The 27753-nt window shown below is 40.5% G+C and overlaps 1 protein-coding gene across 3 annotated transcripts; it reads right to left on the reverse strand.

Annotated features, from left to right (window-relative positions):
- Window positions 1–291: 291 nt before the first annotated feature.
- On the reverse strand, window positions 292–27753 carry LOC117291520 (activin receptor type-1-like). 3 transcript variants are annotated; one of them, XM_033773295.1, is made up of 8 exons: window positions 27171–27753; window positions 13737–13918; window positions 12762–12909; window positions 12050–12270; window positions 8362–8461; window positions 6935–7555; window positions 5257–5387; window positions 292–1708 (listed from the first exon to the last, which is right to left on the reverse strand). In XM_033773295.1, exons 2-8 carry the CDS (start codon window positions 13896–13898, stop codon window positions 1544–1546), a joined length of 1548 nt encoding a protein of 515 aa, XP_033629186.1. In that variant the 5' UTR covers window positions 13899–13918; window positions 27171–27753; the 3' UTR covers window positions 292–1543. The 3 variants fall into 3 exon arrangements, with proteins under 3 accessions (XP_033629186.1, XP_033629187.1, XP_033629184.1); XM_033773296.1 differs by lacking the exon at window positions 27171–27753 and adding an exon at window positions 20605–20677; XM_033773293.1 differs by lacking the exon at window positions 27171–27753 and adding an exon at window positions 16675–17149.

Raw genomic sequence — 27753 nt, forward strand, 5'->3', positions numbered from 1 at the left:
TTTTGTTCAATAAATTGTATTGCATTACTGCTACTAGAAACAAAAAGTTAATATAATATTTCTATTTTTGGAGAACAGCACAGAATGCATTCATACATCCAGTTTCTTTTTAACATGGTATCAATCTACAGCACATAAAGACGTGCATAAAGACCAGGGGTGGATTTCACAAAGAGTTAATACTAGTCTTATCTCTAGTTAGGACGCGTTACTCGTCCTAACTTAGGACTAGCCATACGTTTTTCATATCTCCTAAGACTAGTCCTAAGTTAGGACTAGTCCCAACTCTTTGAGAAATCGACCCCAGGGCACAATTGTATGGAGCTTAAGCAGAAAGTATGGCTTACAACTTTTATGCTAAGCAATTCGCAGGATACCCCAGTCACAAATCGACATGTGTGATTGTACTTAGGCTAGTAGCCTTATTTTGGTAAACACAATTGGGTTGTGCTTAGCTACTTTTTGTGCTTAAGCAACTTAATGAAACTGGAACTCAGTTCACACGAAGCAAACATGAACACGAAGCAAATGATTCTCCAATAATTTAAATGATCCGAAACTTCTTGAAATGTATCTTTCTTTTCCCATGGTCCAATTTCCTAGAGCTGCTCAAGCAGAAAAAGTAGTTAGTCATATCAAAGTTATGCTTACCAGAAATATGGTAACCAGTTAAAATACCATGTGACATGCACCATTTGTGACTGGTATTCTGCTTGTTTTTTGCTAAGTGCACAATTTCTAAACAGAATTGTCTGCTTAAGCACCTGAAATGAAATTGAGCCAAGATGACATCAAGATTGGTTGCGTTGACATGAAGAAAACTTCCTGACTGACACGGTCTTTGTTGTGGGGTAGTCTCTTCTTACAGACACTCTTCTTATCAGACTGTATGACACATCAATGCATGCTGTCATGACCTATGGTTATGCATCCAGAACTTAACTGAGGTAGGGTGTGGCACACATGAACGTGATCACTGCCTTCAAATCGACCAAGAAGGAAAAATACATTACTACCAGGGGACTGCTTTATCGTCTGCAAAGCTGTGGGTTGTCAGCGTACACCAGTATGATTAAGACTCCCTGTTCAATGTCACTGCCATACAGGCAGAATTCTCTAATGCTGGCACAGTAATTAACTCTGAAGCAGACTTTCACTAGTTGTTGTCATTTAGTTGCAGACATCTTATCTTTTCTAGCTTAATAAAGCTACACGCAAAATCCAGTATTTTTGCCGCTCACCAAAACTATTCGCCGATCCCAGTGTTTGTGCAGCTCTACAAAGCCGCTCGCAAAATCCATTATTTTTGCATCGCACTATTCGGAGGTGTCAATGTGACATTGGCGCTGAGCTAATGTTCTTGTTTTGGGCGCCTGAGATCGGGCAGTCTACCTTTCCAGTGTCCACTTCTCCCGATAAGCCAGACTCTGGGTTCGGCCTACTAGGGTCCTTCAGACACCCATCCCTCATTGTGCAACAGCACCGCTCGAGGGCAGCAGAACAGTCTTGTCTGGCTTGATACACACGTCCAATCCCCCCACTCTCAAATGAACGCTTTCTCCCAACTGTAGTCCAGTTTGGATGTTGTGTTTAAGTTACACGACTCTGCGATTTTCATGAGTGTCTTTTTGACCCTGAGGGAGCTGTGCCTTGCCGACGCTGTGTGATACCAACATTCCTTCATTAGTTTGGAAAGCGCAATTAACATCTGGATAGAAAGAAAACATGGGAAAGAAACCAAATTATTAATGGTTGAAGGCAAAAGCACATTTATTTTGTGAAACTTAATGACATGAACTTAAAAGATCCTCACAAAATCACACAAAACTGGACAACATCAGAAACTAACTGTTTCATATGGTACATATGTAAACAGCAATAATAATAAAAACTTTTCAGACTCATAACCATACTAATGTAAACGCAAAGAGCAAGGACTCTATGGTAATTGTAAGTCAAATTTTAAAATCACATGACAAATTTGGCAAGCTTTGATTTTGGGGGTTTGTATCAATTCAAAAGGTATGTGACGTCACAAGACCAACACTGTCACAGCGCCCCCACAGGGGTAGGTAAAGCCCTGTCATGGGCCGAGAGTTGTGCGTAGCTTGCGATTAATGTAAGGGGTCCATACAAGTGTCCCATTATAGGAACGACAGTGTTTAAAAAAAGGTCACCAATCAAGCCAAAAACAAATTTCAGAAGGATTTGAAACTTTACATGGTGGAAGTATAACCTAGATAGGTTTGTGATTTCACCGTGTGGAATATGTCTTTTTTAGTAGTCTTCGTTCTGAAAAAAACCCAGGTGTTATTGACCCAACGTTTCGATCAGTATGCTCTGATCGTCTTCAGGAGAAAAGGTCAACAGTATTCGGTTCTAATCCTCTTTGAAAGATCACATCGAATGACAACCGACCGCTCACTAGATATCTGCTACATCGTACATCCTCTACACGTGTCAAACTACCCTTGGTATTTGTTGTTTTTATCCGCAATTTCCGGCAATTTATTGTTTTAATTGGCACATTGCTCATTTCCTTTTGGGCAAGAAAGCGCACACGTTGACATTAGATATTTCACACAATAATTTATAGACACCCCTCCAAAAGATGTTACCTCATAATTTACAACTAATAGCCCACCAGATGACCTATTAATTAATCCTATTTCTGTGTAAAGCTGCCCTGCCCTATGTTCCTTTTTTCCTTCTTCTTTCTCGTTTAGTGATGCCTGTTTCTCTAAGTATCTACTTCCCTTTACTCAATTAGTTAAAGAGCAAGTAAAGCCCCCCTTCCCCTGATTGTAGCTTTATTTTAAAAGTTACCGAATTAAGTTTCTAGTGAGTTCGCGTGTTGTAAACAAGTTTGGTACAGTTCCAAACAGCCTGTTAATTGCTTCAAGGATGAAATGCCTTCACTGTTAAGAAAAAAAAGATTGACATTCAAAGTTTGTTCTTTAATCTGAAAAAAATGTTAAAAGCAAGACACGTGGTTCCAGAAAATGATCACTGCTCTTACTTTGAAAAGTGATCACCAGAAGCGGGGCTGGAGTTTAACACAGATGTCACAAAGGCAACGGCCTTCATTGTAGTGGTGTTGGTTTTGGTTGGTGCCCCTTCAAAAGTTTCCTAAGGACCTTAATTTTTCCCAATGGAAGTGCCCTTTGCAAAAAAAGAAAATGGCCATGCCCTCTCAAAGATGAAATTCCAGGCCTTCTTCCACCTTGACAACATTATCATAGGTTGATACTGGGAGTTATTGTAAAAGGTTAAGACTTGGTTTACCATTAACAACCAAGGATGTACAACCCCTTTAACAAAAACTTGTATTCAACACTGACTGGGCGTTATTGCAAATTATACATGTCAGATAACTATTCTATTGGGGTGATGATAAGTAGTACAATCTAATTCCGGACTGTGAGTTGTTATAAAACGTCAGGATTTAAAGAGCCAAGGATGTACATAACCCCTTTAACCCAAACTCTGTATTGAACACTGACTGGACGTTATTGCAAATTATACATGTCAGATAACTATTCTATTGGGGTGATGATATATAGTACAATATAATCCCGGAGTTGAGTTTTGATCCTAATCTACTAATCCCCTTGTTGTGAACCCTACATGTAGGAAAAGAGATTACATCTTCTACCCCTGACCATCCTTCCTACAATTTTGGCCTACGCTTGATTGATCATAATACTCCAACCCTGTTTTGCATTAAGCTAGCCTCGGCCAAATTTCATAAAACTGTTATAAGCAGAAAATAATACTGAACTAAATTCTTTGCTAAGCAAAAGTTGAGTGGGGCATCAGTCACAACAATGTAAACTTAATGTCATTTTGGCTGGTAACCTGTTTCTGTAGTTAAAGATTCAACGTCTTGATCAGTATGCTCTGATTGTATTCAGGAGATTGCATGTCTGTTGCTGAATGCTGCTTAAGTACTTGGCTTGGTGTTACTAGTATTGGTACTTTTCTGTTAAGCAATACTTTTCTTTGCTTATAGCAAGTCCTTACAGGCAATATGCAATTAGGACCAAGCCTGACAATCAGTATCAACATTCTTTTGGATTTGGTTTTACGCTTCACAATGGGCTGCAGAATTCCGCAAGGGCAAGGTTCTTAGCCTGGAAAAGAGGGGGGGGGGGGGTGTAAGGTAAAGCAGCAACTGTAAATGGTCTAAATGGATTGTAGTTTGCTGACAATAAGAAGTATTGCACCATCTGGGAGAAAACAACAACAATCGAGCATCAACTCAAGGGGAAAGTTTGAATCATTGACATTCATTCCTTCCACCTGTGTCGGCTCGTCCCCACTACATCCTTTACGTTACTTGTCCGAGGAAACAAACCACCCGCCTGCCCGTCCACCCTTTGCAACACGAACCATCCGTCATTACAACCCTTGAATGATACGGGTGTGTTCCCAAAGTCTGGCAGGGGACCTCTATTAGTTGATTTGGAGCACGCCCAGTTACAGCGTGTGAGTGAGTGCAACACTGCATGCCGGCAACTGGCCGGTAGTCCATGATTTATTGTGACACCTGTACCAGTCTATCAATGTCAAAGGAAAGCTTAATGTGTAAGGGAAGTACTTGTGTGATTTGGAATCTCACCATAAGAAATGGGATACTAATCTTCAGGGGTGACCAGCTGGGGACCCTTGGCCTTAAACACACCCCAATTTATGGGTTAAAGATCCTACTCTAAAGGTGAACCCTTTGAGGCTTAAATCTTAACTGAAGTTCTTGTTAAGAACCAAGCCAGGATTTCATTCTCGGATGTTTCAATCATGGCTTTCATTTATGTATCACTCTGTTTAAGAAGCGAGTTTAAATTGTCACACCTTTAAGGCGTGTCAAGTTTGAGCGATAAAAAGAACCCAACTCAAGCTCAGGGCCTAATTTCATAGAGCCGCTTAAGCAGAAAATATTGCTTTAAAATTTTTTGCTCAGCAGAAATGAGCAGGTCACAAATTGTACATGTGGCATGGTAACCTTATGATGGTAAGCATAATTTTGTTGTGCTTAGATACTTTGTGTGCTCAAGCAGCTCTATGAAATTGGGCCATGGTGTTTCTTATCAGCAGAATGGCCGTCATTGCTCTGTGCAACCTTGGGGAAATCTGTGCAGCACACAGTGTATTAGGCTCCGAGTGCAGGTCAACATTTGTTAGTCCAGGGCAGGCCGCCCGGCATCGCCCACCCTGGCTACAACACTGACAATGTCCAAACACATAATTACTACTTACAGTTTCATTTGACCATCTGTTTGGGATAGTCGGCCGAAGCATTTCGGTGCAAACAACTTTTTTCATATCTTCAAATCCTGGATCGCTGGAGACGTACTCAAAGAATGGCGGTCTATAATCTTCAACTATACCTGTAAACGAAAAATGAGGAGGGCGAATGTTTAACATGTATTGTAGAAAAAGCAAGTATGGTACAAGAGAAACCTGAGAACTTGTTCCAAATCATTTAAAATGCTAAGTTCAGGGATTTGATTGGCTAAAATCCATTGAGCACAAAGAAAGAAGCCAGCTTACATCTTTGGTTTTAAAAACCCTACTCTGCAATCTGGTGTGTGCTATGTATATGGTTTTTATCTTAATGTTTTTATAAATTTGACCGAAAAAGAAAAGGAAAATATGTCAACAAAACAGCTACTACATGTATTTATAAAATTTCTTTAAAAATTGTAAGAATACAAAAGATTTCCCACCTGTCTGAAACCCAGACTACCATCAATCCTGAACTAATAATCAAACAGAAGCTGACCATATTGGGTTTAGCCCAGAGGTGCTTTAGGAGAGAATAATGCTTAACAATTGTCTGCCTAGCAGAAATGAGCAGTCACAAATTGTACATGTGACATGGTAGTTTGGCTGGTAACCTGACCCCGTTTGGCATAAGTTTGTTGTGCTTAGCTACGTTTCGTGCTTAAGCAGTTCTAAAAAATTGGACCCCAGCCATGGAAATCTTACCACACATGAAAAGATATACATGTAGGTCAGAAATTTTAAGGTTTAAAGTTCTACCTAGGAATTCAGGAAGGTCGTTAGGAAGTCTGTGTTTACGTTGGCGAGAGAAAACCAAATAAGACTTATCTATAGACCATGTGGCCTATGACATGACGTGTTTACTGAAAAGCCACAGAGCCTTGACTTCCTGCCGACAAGATTTGGGTTTTTGTTTAGGGGGGGGGGGGGGGGTTGATATTTCTCAAAGTTTGGTACTGCTATGAACTTTGTTACAGTCAGTGAGCATTCAGATTAAAACAAATGAATTGATTGCTGTACTCAAAATTGAGCAATCCTGTATTATGGTTCAAGTTTTGTCAATGTCTGTTAGAAGAGTTATTCATACATGTATGGCAAATGAACACAGCATTTCACACTTGGTAATACAGTGACCTTAACTTTGCTATGTAGACATTAGTCATACAACCACTACAGAGTACTTCTGAGCCTAGACCCCCCCCCCCCCCCCATGGCATCTGTCACCATACAGCAGAGGGTCCACCATTATATATCTTCAGTGACTAGCCAGCAGGACTGGTTTAATAGTTGGACACTAGAAGGAAAGAAAGACAACCTTTAGCAGCTGATTTCACAAAACTTTACTCAACTGCCTAAGTCCACTTGTGCAACATTTAAAGCATAAAGCCCGGTTCATACTTCCTGTAGATGCAATGGCAGTTCGAATTTTGATGTCATAAATTTGCTAATTCCCTATGAAAACTGTAAAATTCCCATACACAGGAACTATGAACTGAACTTTTAAGTCCCCTTGTGCAAGATTTCTTGAGTTAGATGCGCACAACTTTATGTTATAAATGTAGTACAAGTGGGCTTCATAGTGGCGTAGAGTTTCCTAAAATCGGCTGCAAGAGCCTGAGAGACTTTTGTGAGTCAGTTAGTAGTAACGTACCCCCAACTTGACACCTCCTCGCAATCTCCCAAAGCACCAGACCAAAGGCATAGACATCCACCCTCTTAAACGACTCAAACTCAGCCGTGTTCATGGTCTCCTCCAGAAGCTCTGGCGCCATGTAGCGCTTGGTGCCCACCCGGCTATTCATCCCAATGTCCAACTGGTCGTTCTTGCGTGTGTGCAGCACGGCCAGCCCCAAATCGGCGATGCAACACGTGTGGTTCTCCTTCACCAGGATGTTCTTGCTCTTGATGTCGCGGTGGGCGATGGCCGGCTTGCTGTTGTTGCAGAAGATCTCGGTGTGGAGATGGACGAGCCCGCCGGCTGCCGACAACGCCAGCCGGATGGCCACCTTCATGTCTATAACGTTCCGGTTCAGGTAATCGTAGAGCGATCCAAACTCGTGGTAGTGCGTTATCAGCCAGAGCTGTGTGCATGAGTTCCGCGATGTCATGTCCGACGCGATGAAACCCAGGATGTTGTCGTGACGCAGCATGATGGTGTTGTAGATCTCCGTCTCGCGGAACCACGACTTCTCGTCGATGGAGTTGAAGATTTTCACTGCGACGTTTTCGTCTTGCCAGTTGCCGCGCCACACCTCACCGTAGCGTCCCTTGCCTAGTACGAGAAAATCACACAGGGTTACTCATGCACATTCAATGGTAGCTCATCATTTTTTGAATTGTGTTTATTGCTCTGTTTAATTATGAAATCCATGCCGCATTTATATGGAGGCCATGACCTTGGTTGCCCCTGGTCCTGGCCAAAAGTTTACCGTAAACTTTTCAGATTTTCCATTGAAAGTACACTTTTAAAAATGAAAATGGCATTGCCCTCCCAAAGAAACGCCAGGCCTTGAAGTCGATGAAAATATTTAGTGCAAAAAAAAAGGGGGGGGGGAAAAATCACCAAGGAAATTCTGAAGCCTAAAAAATGTCTAAAAAACATACTAATCAAATATATTGTATGCCACCAAGACCCTTTACCATAACTATTTAATATTTGGCAGTCACTTCTCAATCTTAAAGAAAGTTTAACACAAGACAAATTGTGTCAAATCGCCTTGCTGCATAATGTTGTCAAATATTGATCTCAAGGAATAGATAATTTATTTAAACATATAAATCTAAATTCACCCGACTCCTCACAAACTTGTCACGCATATTCATGGCATATTGGGAGTTTCGGTATAATCCAAAAGGGCCCCTTTTAGTCAGGCGTGCTACAAAAGCCGTGAGAATTCCCTTCCATTATCTTGCAGCAGTTTTATTACGAGCGAAATCCTTACTCATGTTACGTGTGAACCGCAAGCCGCAGCAACATTCACATTGGAATTCAACCCGGTGATTCACTGACATACATCCAGGAACTCGTTAACCCACATACCCGTCAACCAGACTAAAAAGAAAAAAGACTCTACTCACCGACTTGCTCCACCAGTGTGATCTGTCTGGCAACGGTCCTCTGGACAAGATAAGGGAGGCCGGAACCACTACCAGATGTGTTGGAATGATCGAATAAGTCCTGAGAGCAAGGAAAAAAGAAAAGTACAAGAAAGTGAGGACTCTGGCCGAGTTATGAGGCAAATGTATGCAGGCTCATGAGCAGAAAACACTTTATTAACAGGGTCTTTGTAACCGGGCAGTGACTGCCTAGTTGTTCCTGGGGCGCGTTTTTGCGGCCGTAACCAACAACTGTTTCGGTCAATGGCTAGCGATCAACCAATGGCAAGTTTAACTGAAACAGTTGATGGTTGCGACCGCCAAACCACAGCCCTGGGTGCGAAGTTGGAAAATGAAATACCACCATAAAAATGAAAAAGAAAAATTGTTTACTTTTTTTGTTTACGCTGATACATGGATAAACTCTGTCATTTACTACTCGTCCCTCGTGAGTTTCTTTATTTAAGTACTCATCCCGATGAATACATATCAGGGATATACATGTACTCCCTCAACAATATCAGCCCAAATTACTGCATTATAAATAATATAATAATAAACTACAGCATTTATAAGGCCCACTTTATTGAAAAAGAAAAACATTCAAAGGCGCCGGTCAAGTTTTGTCAAGATAATGGAAAGCAAGCAAGAACAAGTGAGTTTTGAGTTTCTGCTGGAAGAGAGTGATGTTGTGGATTTGTCTGAGGTATTCCGGAAATGACTTCAGAGTCTAGGTGCTACATGTATGTTGGAATAAGCCCTGTCCCTTTAACTGGCCAGGCATTCCCCAAATCCTGTGCGCTTCCTTCCTTTTCTGCACATGAAGCTATACATTACAAAAATGATAACAGGGCATACAAAAATGACAGTCATATAAAAGCTTCACCAAGCTGTACAATGTAGCTCTTCCATTTCAATGCCATAGTGTTGTCATTTGCTTACTCATGTATAATTTTTCCTATCTCTGCCAGTGGTTTACAGCAGGAGGTAAACATAGTACAAAGCCATTATACACTTTCGGTAAACAGTATTGTCCAAGTCCCACACTTCGTGTATCACAACTAATATATAAAATAACAAACCTGTGAGAATTTAGGTTCATTCGGTCATCGGAGTCGGGAGAAAATAACAGGAAAACCCATTCTTGTTTCCGCGCGTTTTTTGCCGTGTCATGACATGTGTTTAAAATAAATCCGTAATTCTCGCTAACGAGAATTGATATTGTTTTAATGTTTTCTCAGAAAGTTAAGCATTTCATGAAACAATATTTCAAGAGAAGTCTTTCACCATTACGTTCTGTAAACCCTGTAAATTATTTGTAAATCTGTGAACTTTTTTTTTTTTTCCTGTACCGAAAGGGTATAATGGCTTTAAAGCGCGGTATACTTTCAGATGTTGTAGGAACAGATTAAAGGTTTCTTGATACATGTAGCATGACATTATATTTATATTTTACACCATTTTAACTTAAGGACTGAGACTTACAATTTTGCCCACTTTCAAAAGGACTTTTAACTTGGCCTTGAGCCCGACTTTAAGTACGCTTATGCGCGACCAGTCATTCCTTGCTAAGCTGTGAAATACACTTTTAGTTAAGCCCCAGTTTTTCTATTGCTTCCTTAAGCGCTGATTTTTCCACTTACGGTAAGCAGAGCCATGAAACTCAGGGCCCCAACAACAAGAAATATCTACTTCCATTACATCCTAGCTGGTAACCCAGTTTTTGCTATTAAAAGCAAAATTATCTTGCGTCGCCAAACAGTTATCAAGCACAGAACCACTTTCCTTGGCACCAGCAAATTGTCCGCTGAAATGCCAAGTCATGAAAGCACCCCACAAACTTATATCTGCTCTCCAGATAGCAATTTTTGTTTCCATCTGTGCAACTCAACTTGAATTATTATTTCTGTGTGTGTGCGAATACATGTAGCTTGAGAAAAAAAACAATGTGTTGTGTGTTAAGTAGTGCTTCGAAGCTAGCTGCATGACCCCCCTCCCCATCCATGCATCTATCATCACCCCCATGAAACACTCGAGTGAAATTGTGATGACTAAACAGTGTTGGTTTTTGATGCATGTCGCTTGGAGCCAGCATAACATTCAAGACGGATGTGTGCCCTCTGAGGTTTTATTAAAAATCAGACTAGACCCGTGCCGGGCCACTTACGCAGAGAGAGTTGGAACTGTACGACAGAAGAAGAGGGATCACGTTTAGCTAAGCGGTTCTTGCTGGTTACTGCAGGTCACTGACCAGAGGGTTAGCAAAGAGAAGGGGGGGGGGGTACTTGCTCGTTGACAAGTGATACATGTAATACTACGGATAATTGGGCCATGAATTTTGCAATGTGACAATTATGTTGAACTTCTCTCTCGCAATAGGTTATTGGTTTTGCAGATATTTGACTGTTTGACTTTAATGGCGTGTGCATACACAGAGCTGGTAAAAAACTATTTTGAATATTAAGTACTTCATCCCATCGACACCATTAAAGGGAATATTAATGCTGTTAACAGACATGCCAATTTGCGAGAAAAATTAATGAATGTCCAACTGCACCTAACTTTGCACAGTGTTTTTCAATTATGCATAGCATTTTTATTTTAGAGAATAAGAGGAACTCAGCTGATAAAATTCACATTACAAAAACTGAAGAGTCGCCTTTCACAGAAAAACTGCAATTTCACCTTTCGACTCTGTGGCAGTAGGAACATGTGTGGAAAGCAGGAAAACGTTATTTAAAAAATACACAGGACAGAATGTCAGAGCTTTTATTTTGTCTGAAAAAATTCCATTTAAAGATATTGTTTCCGCAAGAAACAAAAAACATCACGGATACACAACCATGTAATGCCTCAAATCTTATGTCATCCGCGTCGTTTGAGGCCTTGCATGTTCAGGTATCAATGTTTATTCAGTGTACGGTAACACCATTTGTATTCATCTACTTTGCTTTGTAGGTTTGTTCATTGAGAACTTGTGTTGCTGAATATTCTACTGCAGCGGAGTAGAGTTTGGAATACGGGAGACTACTTAGCTCTAAAAAAAACCATGCTTATTGAGTACTACCTAGAGGGGAAGGAGATTGGCCGAACTACTACACGTTCGCTTAAAAGATCGAGGGGACTTCTCGTATTTAAAGTAAAGTCATTGTAGGGGAAAGGAGTTATGAATGCACACTCAGGTCATCGTCATGTTGATTTTGCCATGGGAGCCAAGTTATAAGAATAGGAAACAGTTTTGTCAAGCAATTTTTTTTAATCGAACATGGTTTGTGCACATTGAGTGCTAATATTTAGTAGCAAATAGTGATTTTTGAGCAGGAACTGAAACATTTTGTGTAGCATTTGGCAAAACTGTACAAGGGAAATCAGCCCTGATATTTCAAGGAGGCAACATATGCGATTGCCTCCATGCCCCCTGGTCATTGACTTGGTGCCCATGAACTGCTACAGAAGAAATATACAATTTCCTTATAAGGTGCCCTTTACCCCCAAAAAAATGCATTGGTGCCTTTGCTCTTTCAAAAACGAGGCATACAGGCCTTGGAATTTATTCACAGAAGAACAACTATACAAAGTATTTGTGGTGGTTACTTTTATCTGTCTGCTTACCACCAATCCTGAAAAGAGGTCTTGAGGGTGGAAAAAGGAAAAGTAAAAAGGCGCAAACCTTTAGTGTGCTGTCCCCTGCCGGGACGGCTCTGAGATCATGAGGCGCATGTTGGGCATACTCCTCATCGTTTGTGTTCAGCTCTCGTAATCTCTTCTTATGCATCCAGCGGTACATGAAGACGGCAAAGGAGATGCCCACAATGAGAGCAAAGAAGGGCCCCAGGACGGCCATAACGAGGTACACGACGTCGTAGGTCGAGGCTGACTCCCTTAGCCCCGCTGAAAGTTGCAGAAGAAAAAAACCCAATATAACAGATAAGAATTCAAATGATTGACTTTAAGGACACTTGGTGGCGGCAGACATTTACTTTGGTTTGTTTGTTTGTTCGTCAGGCTGTGTCTGAAGCCTGTCTGCTTACATTGCAGAGATGCCAGTATTTAAAAAAAGGAAAACGATACCCAGCCGTCCGCCCTCAAGCACAAAGAAAAACCTCTTGTACATGTATAGTTAGGGCGAGTTGACAGTGTTCTTGGCAACTGCATACTTGCAAGAAAACTGTGCAAGGCCAGCAAGATCACCAGTTGTTTACGCCTATAAGGGCGATGTAACCACAAATGAAACATACATGTACACACAGTACCAAAAGCCAAATATACCAATGTACAAGGAGACAAATGGGTGTCATTTTCCACACTAAAAATTTACCAACCCATTTCGTTTGACGAATACGGACACTTTAAACTACACCATTGATTTTGATAATGCTTACATATCGGAGTGGTTGGTGGAATAGGGGGAGGGAAGGCTGGTTGGATGTTCTCATTGCACATCTCTCCTTTGCAGCACACCATGATGATGTTATCCTGGAAGGCGCTCTTGCAGTACATATTGGTCCGTTCCACTGTGTTGAAACATCCCTACAAAAGAAACACACAAAGAGGAAGAATGTAGATGAAGCAAAATTATTAAAAAGACGAAAACAAAAAGACGCACACATTTTAATTCAGCTCACTAATTTTAATTCAGCTCACTAAACAGAAAAGAAATGAAATACCAGGGTTTGACAGTAGAGCAGTTAGCGGGTCATTCCACAGGTCCACCAGAATTTTCACTGTATCTTAAAGACACTGGACACTAAAGGTAATTGTCAAAGACCAGTCTTCTCACTTTGTGTATCTCAACATATGCATAAAATAACAAACCTGTGAAAATTTGAGCTCGTCGAAGTTGCGAGATATTCTTTTAGATGGTTGATTTCGAGACCTCAAATTCTAAATCTGAGGTCTCGAAATCAAATTTGTTAAAAATTACTTCTTTCTTGAAAACTACGTCACTTTAGAGGGAGCAAATTCTCACAATGTTTTATACCATCAACCTCTACCCATTACTCGTTACCAAGTAAGGTTTTGTGCTAATAAATATTTTGAGTAATTACCAATAGTGTCCACTGCCTTTAAATAATTTGTACATTGCTGTCAATAGCTGTAGACATTTGCACCTTGCAGTCAAGAAATTCAGTACGGCATTCAGGGAGATATTAAGAATTACACAGAACAAAAAAACATAAAAGTTAGAAGGGGTTGGTTCGACTCCCACCAGATTCACCGTTACAAAAAATATTTGAAAACAATTTCTCTTGTCAACTTAAAAAATAATTTGGGATCATTATCAGAGCGCGCAATTTTATAGGTCCTCCACGATATTCTTTCAAACTTTTAGACCCCCCCCCAACCAGAGTACGTACCTTCCTTCTCTGCTCCACACCATTTTCATCTATTGTGAGTGATGCGTAGCATCGCTTTGTGGTCTTACATCTCGAGATATCGCTGTTACATCCTAAATTGTCGCAGGTACACTCAAAAGTTGTTTCGTTAGTTACGAAGGGTCTGGCACTCTCCTCTGCCATTGTGCTCTCTGTGCTCTCACCTGTGAAAAACAAAATAATAAACATGGATATTTAGTATTACAGTTGAAGAAACACAAATAAAAACAAAAAAAGTGGTTGTTGGACAAACTCAGATTCTTCTTACTTCATATCAAGATCTCCAACTCGCCGATCCTTAAAAAGAAAAATTATCCCATCTGTTCTTGAACTGTACTCTACAGAGTAAAGCCTTGTTCATACTCTCCTGCGAATGCGAATCATTTTGACGTCACATGGCTCATTTCTCAGTGAATGTTTCGCAGGAGTTGAGCACATTTAAACTGCTGTGAACTCTCAACACCTTGCTAACTGATAACAAACGCCAGGCACCAGAATCACCAGAATTCTCCTGAAGACAATCAGGGAATACAGATCGAAATGTTGAGTCGTTAACCACCGGTTCTTTTCAGAAACCACACTACTTCAAAGAGATTTTCACATGGTGCTTCCGCAAACCTCTCTCAGTTCCAAATACTTCCACCATGCTGAGTTTCAAATCCTACTTTTAGAGTCGCCTGGTTATGAAAATGAAATTTGGAAATGAAAGTAATGCAATTATTAGTTGTGTGTGTTTGCGTGTGTGCACATGTAAATGTTGTGGGAGTAACACAAATTTGATCAATAAAGAAGTCAATCAGTATCCACTTTGTGATATTTACTGACTTCAACCATTGAAGGCCGTATCCAAATTGCTGGCTACAGACTACTGCTGTTGCTAAGTGCGCTTCTAACGATGTCCTATACGCATGATGGCGCGGTGATCCAGCCATAGCCGTAGCTGTAGCCGCCAACTCAGACACAGACACGATTAAGAAAAACATGAACAATTTGTGAATGATGTGTTTGTACGTCAGTTGATAAAAACTACCAGGACCACTGTAGTGAAGGGACACTGGATAAAACTACACTGAGAAGGCCGGTTTACACGTCCGCCTGTCAACACTAACATCAAACTAGTCAAGAGTATCCACTCCAGAGTAAAACTACAACCAATGGTGTGGACTAGTTTTAAACAACAGAAAAACTTTCCCAGTGGGATCGAATGCTCTGCCATGACTAATCTGACAAAGAGATTGCAGAACATTGAACAATCACCGCCAACAATCTGGCTTCTGTTAGACACAGTTTAACAGCATGAACCTGATTCCCCTCCAACTGGCATCCGATCAGACGTAATACAAGACACAACAGATCACTGTGCATTCATAATCATCATTACAATGAACACGTCCTTCAGGGAGCGCATGTACACAGTCTATGTATCATGCCAGCCTGCCAGATCCCGGCCGATGATGCATCGCAGCAACATTTGTTTCTGATAACACAAGAAGTTTGCAATTGTTCATGATCAAGAAGGCGTGTGGTTGGTTCAGACTTGAAACAATGGGAACCCTCAAAAAACCAGGTCAGGTCACATAATTACCATTTCTAGGCCAAAATCGCGTCGAGGGAATGCAGATATTACAAATTTTACAGGTATGGGTATTAGTCACTGCTGCGACCTTTTTCACAGCTTTGAAATATGCAGGTGCGTAATGTACACGTGGTCAAACATCTACTGTAGTTCAGAAAAGATAACTACACCAAGGCTAAAAGTTTCCAGTGTTTTACAAACTTACACAATTCCACTTAAGGTTGGATGGGATTTTTAAAGTATTGTGGGCTTATGCCTTATAATACGCCATCCATTTTCACTTTTTCGTTTTTGAACTGATTTGTTGTCCTAGCATTGACAACTTTGGCTCGGAGTCTGTTCCAGCCAGTTATCCACTACTCACTGTGTGAAGAAACATGTTGTTGGATGTAGGCTACATGAGAACTTTTGAAAACATGTAACCATATCTTGTGTGGACACTCGTCCACACAATTTAAGTTAACCAGAGAATTAAATCAATTAAAAAATACAGCTACAAGTAAACATATTTTCCAGCTTTTAAGTTCACATCTATAATTTTGAAAGTGGCAAATAAAAAAGATGGAATTTCTTTTATTTTTTTAATATTTTTTTTAATTTTTTTTTTTTTTTTTTTTTGGGGGGGGGGGGGGGGGGTTCTACTACTGTGTTAATGTAACTGGAAAAACAAGTGGCCTATAGACAGGACTTTATAATCATTGTTTTGTACTTTTTCTGTAGATAACATCATACAAAACATGTAGAAGTAATGCACATTGTGTACACAACAAAAGAACAAAAATTGAAATGAGTCTTTACATGGGGAAACACGATACAACCCATCCTATTACTCCAAATCAGATGTGGTTTATAATAAATTAACCACCAGACACTTAATCCACAAGGAGCCCATTGAACAGAAATTTCCATAAGTGTTACTTTACATCATGAGTGCTGTTTACTACAGTGTGAGACTAGTTCGTGTACGTACATAGATAATGGGACAGCTGTACATGTACGTACACGTACATACAGAGTTGAAACATGTACGTACAAAAGATACTGTATTGTTTCGTAAACTTCTTTTCAAAATGTGTCGTGCAAATATGTGTACTGGTACGTGTGCATGAATGCTGCCGACGAGAGTGCCCGGTTGAATATATATAGGATGTTATAATACCGGTAATCTAACACAATACTTTCTACTTATTCACAAAACCACTGTAATCAATATGTCACTGCCACGATAATATTTCCCCGGCTTAGTTACACTTGGGTCTGATGATGATTACATTGGGGGAGAGAAAAAAGAAAGACAGCAACACAAGGTCTGTCGGTATACATTACCCTACATGTGTTATGTACCTTTAGCCTTGAGAGTGTTCAAGAATGGGTTGAATGGCGCCATGATTTCTCCACCGTTTGAAAGAAATCCTCCAAGGTCCTGGAGGATTATCGGCAGAAAAACGGGTTAAATCCTTGCCCCTCCGAACAAAAACAAAGGGGTTAGCTGCGAACGTTTTTTTTGTTTTGCGTGTTATTATTATCCAGCCAGGTATCCGTGTCGTCTCCTTTGCGAGTCACGGGGAAAGGACGTCTTGGAGGGAAAAGTGATAGTCACAGAAATGAAAACCTCAGGAAATTAGAAATACACAGGAAGCGATCGTAGTTTTATCTCGTTGAGTCCTCAAGACATGATTCTCCGTGTCCATTCAGTGTTTCAGCTTGTGCAGTAAAACAAAACAAAACTCATTTAAATTGCGAGTAATTTAAGATCAAGGAACCATGGCATACTCCATCAACTAAATTGTGCTGGCATTTCTATAAATCTGCGAGTAGGCCTTCTTCACTACACTAGTAGTAAAAAGGAAAACTGCTCGGTGTGTATGTTAATCCCAAAGAAGAAGAAAATAAAAGCTCGCAGATGAAGGAGAATGTATTCATGAACACACCCACGCTTTCTTCTGTGTATGTCCACTTCAAACAGTTCTTACTATGCAGAAAATTACGCAGTCCGGTCAAGAATGTTTGACAACACACGTATGCATGCGCAGAGAGCACCAATCCGCATACATATAGTACATGAAGGTAGTGGAGTTATGCGTGTAGTATCGGCATCACTAGAAGCAATCAATACGAGAAATTCTGGTTTTACATGCACATTTGTAGAGAAGAGAACAGCAATGAGGTCATGTAGTGATAACTGTCAAATCATAAACAGCAAAGAGCTAACCCATTCACAGAAACCTATGCTGTGACGATCAGCAATGTTTTTATGGACCGGCCGAGAGAAGAAGAAGAAAAAACTTCTCCTGAGGCGCTGTTCAACTCAAATCTCTCCAGTGAAAACAAGTTGGACTCTTTGTATTGTTTGGGAGTTTGGGCTGACGGACGGCAGGAGCCACACACAGCAACACAGCTTCCCTCTTCAATAGGCAGTAACTGACTGGCTGGCACTGCTGCTGGATGGACCCTGTTGTGAGCCAACACAAACACTGAAGCCAATGCTATAAGGATCTTAGGATTAATGCATAGTGGGTCCATGCACACCTGCTATGGCTCAGCGCCCACTTGAAAGACAGGGGAAGAAGAAGGCCACACTCTAACAATGGGGCGGTTCAATTCACTGGGCATCCTTGGGAGTTTGGACAGACCAAAACGCACACACTCCAGCGTGCCAATACAAGGCGCAAAGAGAACTATTATGCCCCCCCCCCCCTGAGTGGGGTGCACCTACTTCTTAAGTGGGTAACACCCACCCGGTCCTGGGCCAGGGACAGATACCCAGTGGAATGGATTCTGTCAGTTCAGAAAAAAGGCACCCCCTGCAGACTAGGGGGCTCTTTGTGTGTCCCCTTTACAATCAACCCCAATCATTCACTTCTTTTCACACCTTTGCTTTGACATGCAATGAGACGTGCCAAAACAAAATGCAGGAGGCTTTCACGTGAAGAAGGTTCTCCTCTTTTTTGTATCGCCTAACTCCGAGTTAGTTCCTCCTATTGAGGAAGATTCTAACGCGAGTGTCCATCCATGTATTGAACGGATGAATAAGCTGGCAGGGCTGGGGATCGTAAACAATAGGGTCATGTGAATGGCTCCCCCGAGGTAATCGCCTTAGTGAAATCAATCGGTCATACATGGTCCAATTTTACCAATCCCCCCATCAGAATGCCGAGGTGTCTGGGACCATTGTGCGAGGCGTTGAGCTATTTGCCTCCTGTATTCAGTGGGTTTCTAATAATCTAAAGCGAAAGAAGAAGAAGAAAAAAAACGAGCCGGACCTTATTTTTTTCAAATAAGCTTGGTGGGTTGATTAACATCGGAGAATGCAGGTGGGATACAGGCACCATGGAGACAGGGGACAGAAGGGGGTGGTGGTGGTGGTGGAGTGGGCCACTTGTGGTACCGGGGAGAAATGGTGGACGCATCTCGAGTCCAACTGAGTGGTTTCAAGAGGCTCTATTTGGGAGGAAGCTGCTGAATGCATCTAGGGCTCTTGACAGTTTTTGAGGTGGGGCATGGCACGTTGGCACAAGGCCATGGGAATATTTAGCAGCAGGGTACATACTCTAAAAACCCTGTTTTAAAACGTCTTCCTGCAACTCTGGAGAAAGAACCACACAAAGGGATGGGAAAGCAACATTAATATTTTTTTTGGGGGGGGGGGGGAGCATACATGTACAAGCATTGATTAAATGTACTTTGGGAAAACACCTACCAAGCCTTCACACACAAGAAAAACTACCACGAGAAGAAAAAACCCCACAAGGCCCCTTTATACTTTTCCGGCGCCTCTTTCTTGTATTTCCTTGATTTTCCTCCTGTTTCCCCCGCCCAAGTGACCCCCTGAGAGCATCTAGCTTGATGTCTTGCCACGAATCTCTGGGATTTGCATTAAATGTGTGGATGTTTAGCCCCCAGAAACAAATACGAGTAACGAACTCAGGTGATAAATCCGGCTCAGTGTTAGGGCTGGAATTTCTAGTGCCAATGACCTAGTGGCGCACAGTGTCGGCCAGGTGTTTTGCCAATTATACAATCGGGCCCAAGTTTGTTATTTTCTTACTCAAGGTTTTTTTCCCTGAAAAAAAAAAAAAAAATGCAAGAAGACTGATGTGGTGGGACAGTTGAAATTTTGTGTCATAGTTTCCACATAAATCTAAGAATTATGAAAGTAAAAGCTGGACAAGTTTTGAGATGTTCCCCCTTTCATCATATCAAAAGTTGATAAGAATTAGACAGTGCAATCTTCATAAGATTTTCTGATTTCTTCCATTAGGCTGTGTACAAATCTTGCCTGCAGGAAGTCCAGGCTCAGTGGCTCTTTTGTAAACATGTGATGTCACAGGTCACATCGTCTTGAAGAAGTCCAGTTTTTCCGTTGTCCCATGGTACACTATCTCAATAATTTAAATTTTGTACATTGTTATAAATATCATGTGTGATGTTTCCTCAGAGTTCATGAGTATTTAACAAGTCCAAGGTAGCTGAAAAATGTTAGTGACTGAGCAAACAAATGGACGCAGGCGTGATATTTGGCCCTTGGGAAAAAAGTAGGAAATTTTGTTGTTGAGTACAGTAATTTATGTACATTGCACAAAGGCTGACTGAAATACATGGTAAAGACTTTACAGACTACCACAAATATTGCTGATAGTTCTGAGGGCAGAACAAAAAGATTAGATTTATTTATTGTCCTTGTTAAAAAACATAGAAACTTGACATCCACTGGCCAAATACAAACTTGTATACAATCAATATCAAAACTATATAAACTAGACATGATTGCATTTGTGCACAAATGCAGGGCTGTTTCGTTAACAACATTTTCAAATTTCTCAAAAAATAAGAGAAGTTTGATATACAAAGCAACAAAAGATCCACACACTAAAAAAAATGCAGTCAGCCAAAACAACGCCAACCGGTCACATGGGACATCAAGACAACAACAGGCTGAAAGAAACACCCAGCAAATAAAAAGATCGAGAATCAAAGTTAAGCAGGAAGAACTACTTCATTTGGAGTGAACATTCAAACACATGTACATGTTCAGTATGCAAATTCCATAAGGAAAAACTTGATCACTCCTGACGCAACATGACTGTACACCAGTTACATCAAAACACTGCGTAAAGAAAAACTTGTATGCAACTTTATAATCTGTCAGGCAGCCTAGTTCCTTTAAGCTGCAAAAACTGAAACGGAGCATGCACAAAATGACACCTGCTTCGTTGACAATAACTACTATTTGTTAACTTGACAAATCTGATTTGAATAGTTTGTGGTACTTACATTACGTTCTACTTGTCCGGGCTACAACAGTTATAAAACAAATCCAGATTCCATATGAACGAAGACACGTACGTGTACGTACAACAAAGACTAATGCGCAAATGATGGTGGATGGAGAGGGCTTACCTCAACACGTGTACAAACTAAGACAGCATGGTGGATGATACGCAGCGACAGGAAATCTTAGTCTGCGATGGAATTGAACGGAAGGAGGGGCTGTGCAGTGTGTATTATGAACACACGTAATACACAGGGAGGGGGTAGCTTGAGACTTTCTCCCCCCTTTTTTTTAAGGAGGGGCAGTGGCAGGGGGAGTGAGGAAATGCTTAGCTACTTTTTGTACTTTTTACTCAAATCACAAAGAGTGAGCAATTTTTATCAAGAGTGAAGAAACCGACCTCTCTACGCAACATTTCCTGTTTAGATAAAACAAAAATGGAAACTCCCCTTTTAAAGCTACTACGTGTACATTTTGTTATGGTTGGAATTAGATAAAAAACACAAGTTTAAATTTAGCTTGCTGATTATGAAGTTCAGAGTAGAACTATTTTTTTTTTCTGTGCAATATTTCCCTCTTTCATATTAATTTTATGAAAGCTGTTTCTTATTCTGAAAAACTAAAAACTTCAACAGCTGATTTTGATTGTTACACTAAAATTTATTGCCGAACATGTTCTCACAACTCACAAAACAAGCCCAAATTTTCACAGTTTGTAATATATTTCATGTATGGTTGATCAACCAAAACATGAACACCGTCTGTGCCTATTACGTCAGCTCTTTACCAATTCTACACAACACCTTTAAAATCGCCCTGGCAAAAATGACAAATGCGTCCAGCCCATCCAGTTGACTGAAGAGCATGTATTGTATACATGTTAATTGTACAGGAATTATGATTCACGTCATAAGCGATTAGTGTTTGGCATGAATTGCGGAGCCTCCCTGGGATCTTGGGCAATATAATTTGGAGTTTCAGAACACAGACATTTACCATCTGGACGATCCTTGCTTAGTGATCTCAGTGAACTTGTTTTTAATTTCATACATTTTATTATAGGCAGGCATAATATTTGTTGCTCAGAAGACAAAAGTAGGAATATTTTACAAAGTAAAAGGGCTGACCTGCAGTACACAATGTACATTTACATGTGGTGTATGCTGTTAGACATTCCAGGCTATTTAATCACAATTTTTCAGATTTTTCCAAGGGCAAACTAAATCGGAAAACGGACTCAAGTAGGAAGAATATCATGCTTGTTGTTCAGGTAGGTTAGGTAGCTCCATGTCCGATTTGGAGGCCAGTACGAACGTGGGGTAATTATCAGTGCCCACGGTCGTCCTGGAAAAAACATAAAATACGCCACTTGGATGAGCACACCGGGGTCGACCCAGGGAAGCTAATCGAGCGCACCCAATGTATAAGTCCTGTTAACATTTCTGATTTTTATTACAATAACAAATTCAAGCCCTACATATTCATAAAAGTAGAGCATTCAAGGTTACAGGCAATAATATTTAAAACAAGGTAAGCCGTACTTATGAGCCTGCAGAAAAATCCCAAAACGATACCATTAAATTTAAAGGAAAATTTCACGGGCTGATTGTTTGGTTGAAAACTATAATGAATGGGAACGAATGGTCTGTAAGACCGTACCAAATTGGTGGCTACAAATACAGCTATGGCTGTAGAAAAATTTATGACAATTTTTCACCATAATGTGACCATAAAATTTAAAAGAAAATTTCACAAGCTGACTGTTTGGTTGAAAACTAATGTAAGATTGGTGGCTACAACTAGCTCTACATTTGCATGACTGTTGATAAGGATCCTTTTCTTCAATGCATAATGATGCAACACTCCAGCCGTAGCCAGAGCTGTAGCCGCAAATTCTGACACAGCTTAACTCTTACTACAAACCAACGATCTGTAGCAACCCTTTAACATGAGACATGACATGAAGGGAAGATACACGAGTTAAACATTCTAACAGGTGCACATGTTGGCTATGTTTCTAGAGGCATTTCCCCCCTATCCTATAATATTCCACCCCTTCCCACTGGGACAAAAACAACTCAATTAAGATGCTGTACCTGAAATCCTAGATCTATAATAATTATGTGGGAAAATTTGAACAATACTAGGCCTAAAATATATGTACAAGCCTGGAATTACATGGAGGCCATGACCTCTGTCATGTTGTCTTGGTCTTGGCCTTTGCAAACTTTCAAAAGTTACCAATGTCGTGGCCGAGCGGTTAAGAGCACCGAATTCAAACTCTGATGTTTCTGATCAGCAGAGTGTGGGTTTGAATCCCCAGCCGTGACACTTGTGTCCTTAAGCAAGACACTTAAAGGAACACGTTGCCTTGGATCGGACAAGTTGGTCGTTGAAAAGCGTTTGAAACCGTTTGTTATGAAATGCATATGGTTAGATAGATAATTCAAAAGTAGACTATAATGATCCACACAAATTTGCCTTGAAATTGCATGGTTTTCCTTAAAAAATCATTTTGTGAACTCACAACTGTATGTGTTATGCTAAACTACATGTGTACCGCCCTGATGTACAACATGATCGAGGGAGTTTATCAAAACAATGAGAGGTCGGTGAACCACCATGGCTGCGAGGAAAATGTAGAATATTTGACGCAGCTAGAAGCCAAGACTCAAGTTGCTTGTGAAGATAGCTCTATTGGGAACTATCTATTGCAGTAGGTGTACTTTGCATACGTACTGAATATGTGCGAAGAAAACTACAAAAGGGTCAAACAGACTCGGTTGAAAAATCAGCTTTCACTTAATTTAAAGGCAAAGTACACCTTTGTTTTTGTTTTTAACGGTTCGATGTAAAAATAACACGTCAAAACTTCATTCAAAAGGCAGTCTTGTTTTTGAGGTATTGCCGAAAAACCAGAGCGAATATGTTCATGCAGAAAGAATTGTCCCTAATAATTAGTAACACATGAACCGTCTCCATCGTTTTTACTAGAGTTTATAACTAAATAATTCAATGAAATCTTTAGAAATAATTGTATGGTGTTCTGCAAGGAAGGGAATTGGAAATCTTGCGGAAAAAAAGACACTTGTCCCTTCAAAAATTACAGAAGTAAAGGAACAGGTCAATAGAGGCCATTCCCGAATCAGATAAAACCATCCAGCCATTTATCACCAATGTACAAAAGTATCGCAAGTGTAAAAAAGTGCTTCAATTTGTCATCAGGCATGCATAAGAACAATTCTCCATACCTTGACTGTCGTTCAGGAAGGTGTCCCCATGTAACGAAAAGTGAACGGAGCTTCATTACATTTTCCCTGAATTTACATCAACTCTCAATACTATACATCTGTTAGGAAATCAGTAGCTAGAAGTGAATGCATTTCCATCAACAGATCCGAACAGATTATTCTTTTTTTTTTACAGAGACACACCTCTTTGGCTTGATGATGAGCTATAACTCAATTGTTTCGCAGCAGGAAATTTCCCGAGATAATGATATTAGGTGACGGGTCATGTTGTGATGAATCTACTACTATAGGGACGTCGCGTCCAATATCCCCTAACAGGACTCATAATTCAAAGTACGTGTGATGACAGATTCATCTCGATGACCAATAACTTATCAACCAAGTTATGATCGGGTTAGACATCACGCCTAATTAATGATGCCCTCCAATCACAGACTGTACGAAGAAAGAAAAAACGCGCAAAATTACCTGTCAATTGTCCACCGACAATGACAATAAAAAAAAACATACATTCGACGTGATCAAGTTTTAAGCAAATCACTTATGACTTCATCACTGTTAATATTTTTCTTCTGCAGCGATGTGAAATGGGCAGGAAACATAGCCATTTGTCACGCACCAGAGCTCTAAACGCACGAGCCGAGCGATTGAAGCACGGATCGTCCGCTGCTGATTTGAGTGCCGTCGGAGGTATTGTGTTACCGTCCCTCTGCCCCGGATAGTCCCAACGCGGGAAACATTATCAGTGCTAGGCATCTGCCTTTAATTATTATCATCACTCGCCCGAGTGTGCACTATTCCAGAACAATATGAAATAGGTCAAGTGGCATTTGGATTGTGAACATTTCGTAATGAATCCATTTCTGGAGGTATGTCGTCGTAGCGATGGTTACATTTTTTCATAAATTGGTCACGTACCGGCCCACGGGGCATGATACTATCTCTTTTTTTTTTTAGACATTCATGCAGTTTTAATTCAGATTGGTTGCGATCTTCACACATAATTAAACTTTTCCTTTTCCACATTCATTTGTCTCATGCTTGGAGCCAATATCAACTTTTATATTATAGTACATTGATTGTTCCGGCACAAAGACTAGTGTCGGCTTATTCTACAAAAGTCCACCACGTATACTCGAGACACAATCATATTTTTCTTAAGTTTTAATCACTGAATTTCATCAGCGATGAAAATATGGTCAACCTGATTTCAAATGTTAAGAACGATTAAAAAAGTTTTTATTAAGGTATGGTGGACGTGATAGGAGTGTACTGTTTGGTTTGGGTGTATACAGACAAATTAACCTAAACCTTATAGCGTTGCTAGCATTGTGTACACCATACCTCAAAAAGGCGCATCTTTTTTTTACAATTTGCTGTAATTTAAGAACTTCAACGTGCAGACGTCATACATTGCAAATCTGAAAGAAGAAAACATTGTGGTTCAGCTCCACGAAGATAAACACTTGGTCAACTTTAAGAGGTGAGAGTCTTTTGTGGGAAACAGCTCACACACCCCATTTAGGCTTGATCCAATTCCTCTATTGTATCCCCATCACTAAACAACTGAGCCCTAAACCTTTCCCAGTATAAAGTGGGTTAAATATACAAATATACATTCATAGCATGCAATCTTAAACACTGTGCGCGCCAGAAACAGAAAGTACTTCGTACTCTCACCACAAAAAAAAGGAGTGCAAGGAAATATTAAATTACCCAGTTATTAACCTACATGTGTGAAGTTGTAAAGCAACATCCTTTCACATGTGTAGAGCTACGGTTTCACTTAATCCCACCACTACAAAAACTCCAAAAGGTTGACTCAATTATATTGTTCACGTCAGGGTTTTTTCTTCTTCTCACCTCACTGTTTACCCAAAAAAAAGAGGGAGGATGGAGAAAGGGGAAAAAAAGGCAGAGAGTTTGAGAAGAAGACAGGGGTACCTACCATCAATGCTCCCCTTATTTTGTTTATTCAGTACATACCGTCTTGAAACGCATGGGAGGGTTTTTCGGTTTCCCTTGAGGGGGTCTGGGGAGGGCATTGTCCTAGCACCTGGAGACCCACAAAATAAAAAAAACCTCTAGACTATATGCTCTGAGCTTTTGGATGACTATAGGACGTGGAAATGTGGGCATTTGTGCAATTCTGCCGGCAGTTTTTGGAAGGACACAGAAGAGTGAGAGAGAGAGAGAGAATTAGAGAAGAAAAAAAAGTGTTTTCTTTGGGGGTCTGGTCTTATGAAAACCTTGGGAGAGCTGCGACAAAATGCTCGACCCCGAAAAAAAGAAAGTTGTTTTGGAAGGGACCTGTAGGGGCCTTGGGCACCGGTACGATGGAAGTTATTTGTGTAGGGGGGTGAGCAAAACAGGTGATTTGTTGAAAACGTGGTGTTTGAAGCGGGGTTTTTTTCTCTTCTTTTTCCTTTCTTGAAATCATTCTCCGCAAGTTGTACACAGTTGAGCCCTAACAGTAAATGGTACAAGAAAATTATAATGGCTTGTCAGGCCTGTATGAGGTTTTTTTGAAAGGGAAAGGGCACCAAGGCATCTTCTCCTTGGTAAAGGGCTCCCATGAGGGAATTCTAAATTTCTACTGGAGCATTTCAAGGGCACCAAGGCAATGACCAGGGGGCATGGAGGCAATCGCCTTTGTTGCCTCCGTGAAGCATCAGGCCTATCACATGTAATGCATCCTCAACTGGTCACAACCACAAAACAAACGTCGACTAACTACTGATGAATAAACACTACATAACATACAAGTACTTTTAAATACAAAACCATTTACACAAACAGAATCAAAAACAAATCTGACATTTCATCAAATTTGTTTTCACTGCGAGTATCACTTTCGGAATGACAATTGTGAAGATTGACCACCCTTGGGTTCGGTACTAAGTACAACCATGGTCTTTTCCTACATGTACGTCCATGGTACACACGACACATGACACCACCATATAAAAGTAACAACCTATCATATGAAAAACAGTTACACGTCTGCTTTTCGATTACAGAAATGAATGTATTGTTTTTCGCATTTAAGAATTATTCATAATACAAAAGAAGTTGTAGATTTTGTATAAATGCGAGTATCACGTTAGAAATGGCAGTTGTGAATGAAGATGGACCACTCTTGTGTTAGTACAAAGTACAACTGACACATGACACATGACAATGAAATTCTGAAAAAACAAAAACATGCCTGTTTTCGATTACAAAAATGAATGTATTGTTGTACTACGCATTTAAGAAATCATCATACGACAACAAAAGTTGTAGATTCATTGTACACGTGTTCTCAAAAACCTTACCTTTCGGAAAACTGTATCCAATCAACAATCAACGAGAAGATTACACAATCACGGATCAGCATGTACTGCCTTCAGTATTTCAGCGAAGTTGTCTCTCTCTTTTTGCCCCCCCTAGTTGAGACGATCCCCTCACACAAGACACCTGTCAGCGGCTATGCTGTCACTCACACAATCCACCTCTTGTTCGCTCCGACTTCCATTCCCACACACAACAAATCCAAAATCAAAACTCAATCCATCCCCGAACGAACGACGCACTTAACACTCTGACCCGGTAGCCTTATTCAGCACATTTTTCTTCTATTAACGCCTAAATGCATTGCATTGTAATCAGCAATATATGCTATGGCCAGGGGGGGTGAGCAGCGCCCCCCAAAAAAAAATCAAAATCATGCCAAACAATTTCCTGTGTAGCTGACGTTACAAGTTGAGCGGTGGCCGGGCCGGGCACTTATTCACTTCAGAGTAGGGTGATGCACACGCGCATGTTTTAATTTCCCCAAACTTGTTATACAGTATGCAAGCCATTTACACTTTTATCCAGCACTTGTGACTACTACTAGCAGAACAATGTACCTTCCAT

Source organism: Asterias rubens, chromosome 6 (assembly GCF_902459465.1).
Source record: "Asterias rubens chromosome 6, eAstRub1.3, whole genome shotgun sequence".
NCBI classification, from domain to species: domain Eukaryota; kingdom Metazoa; phylum Echinodermata; class Asteroidea; order Forcipulatida; family Asteriidae; genus Asterias; species Asterias rubens.

What these genes read in the sequence shown, in the direction of transcription:
- LOC117291520 (XM_033773293.1), bottom strand. Translation starts at nt 16,717, where the DNA reads ATGGCGCCATTCAACCCATTCTTGAACACTCTCAAGGCTAAAG. An exon ending in GAACACTCTCAAGGCTAAAG is followed by an intron (nt 13,919 to 16,674) that starts GTACATAACACA and finishes TGTTTTTCACAG; the next exon opens with GTGAGAGCACAGAGAGCACA. An exon ending in GTGTGGAGCAGAGAAGGAAG is followed by an intron (nt 12,910 to 13,736) that starts GTACGTACTCTG and finishes TTTCTTTTGTAG; the next exon opens with GGATGTTTCAACACAGTGGA.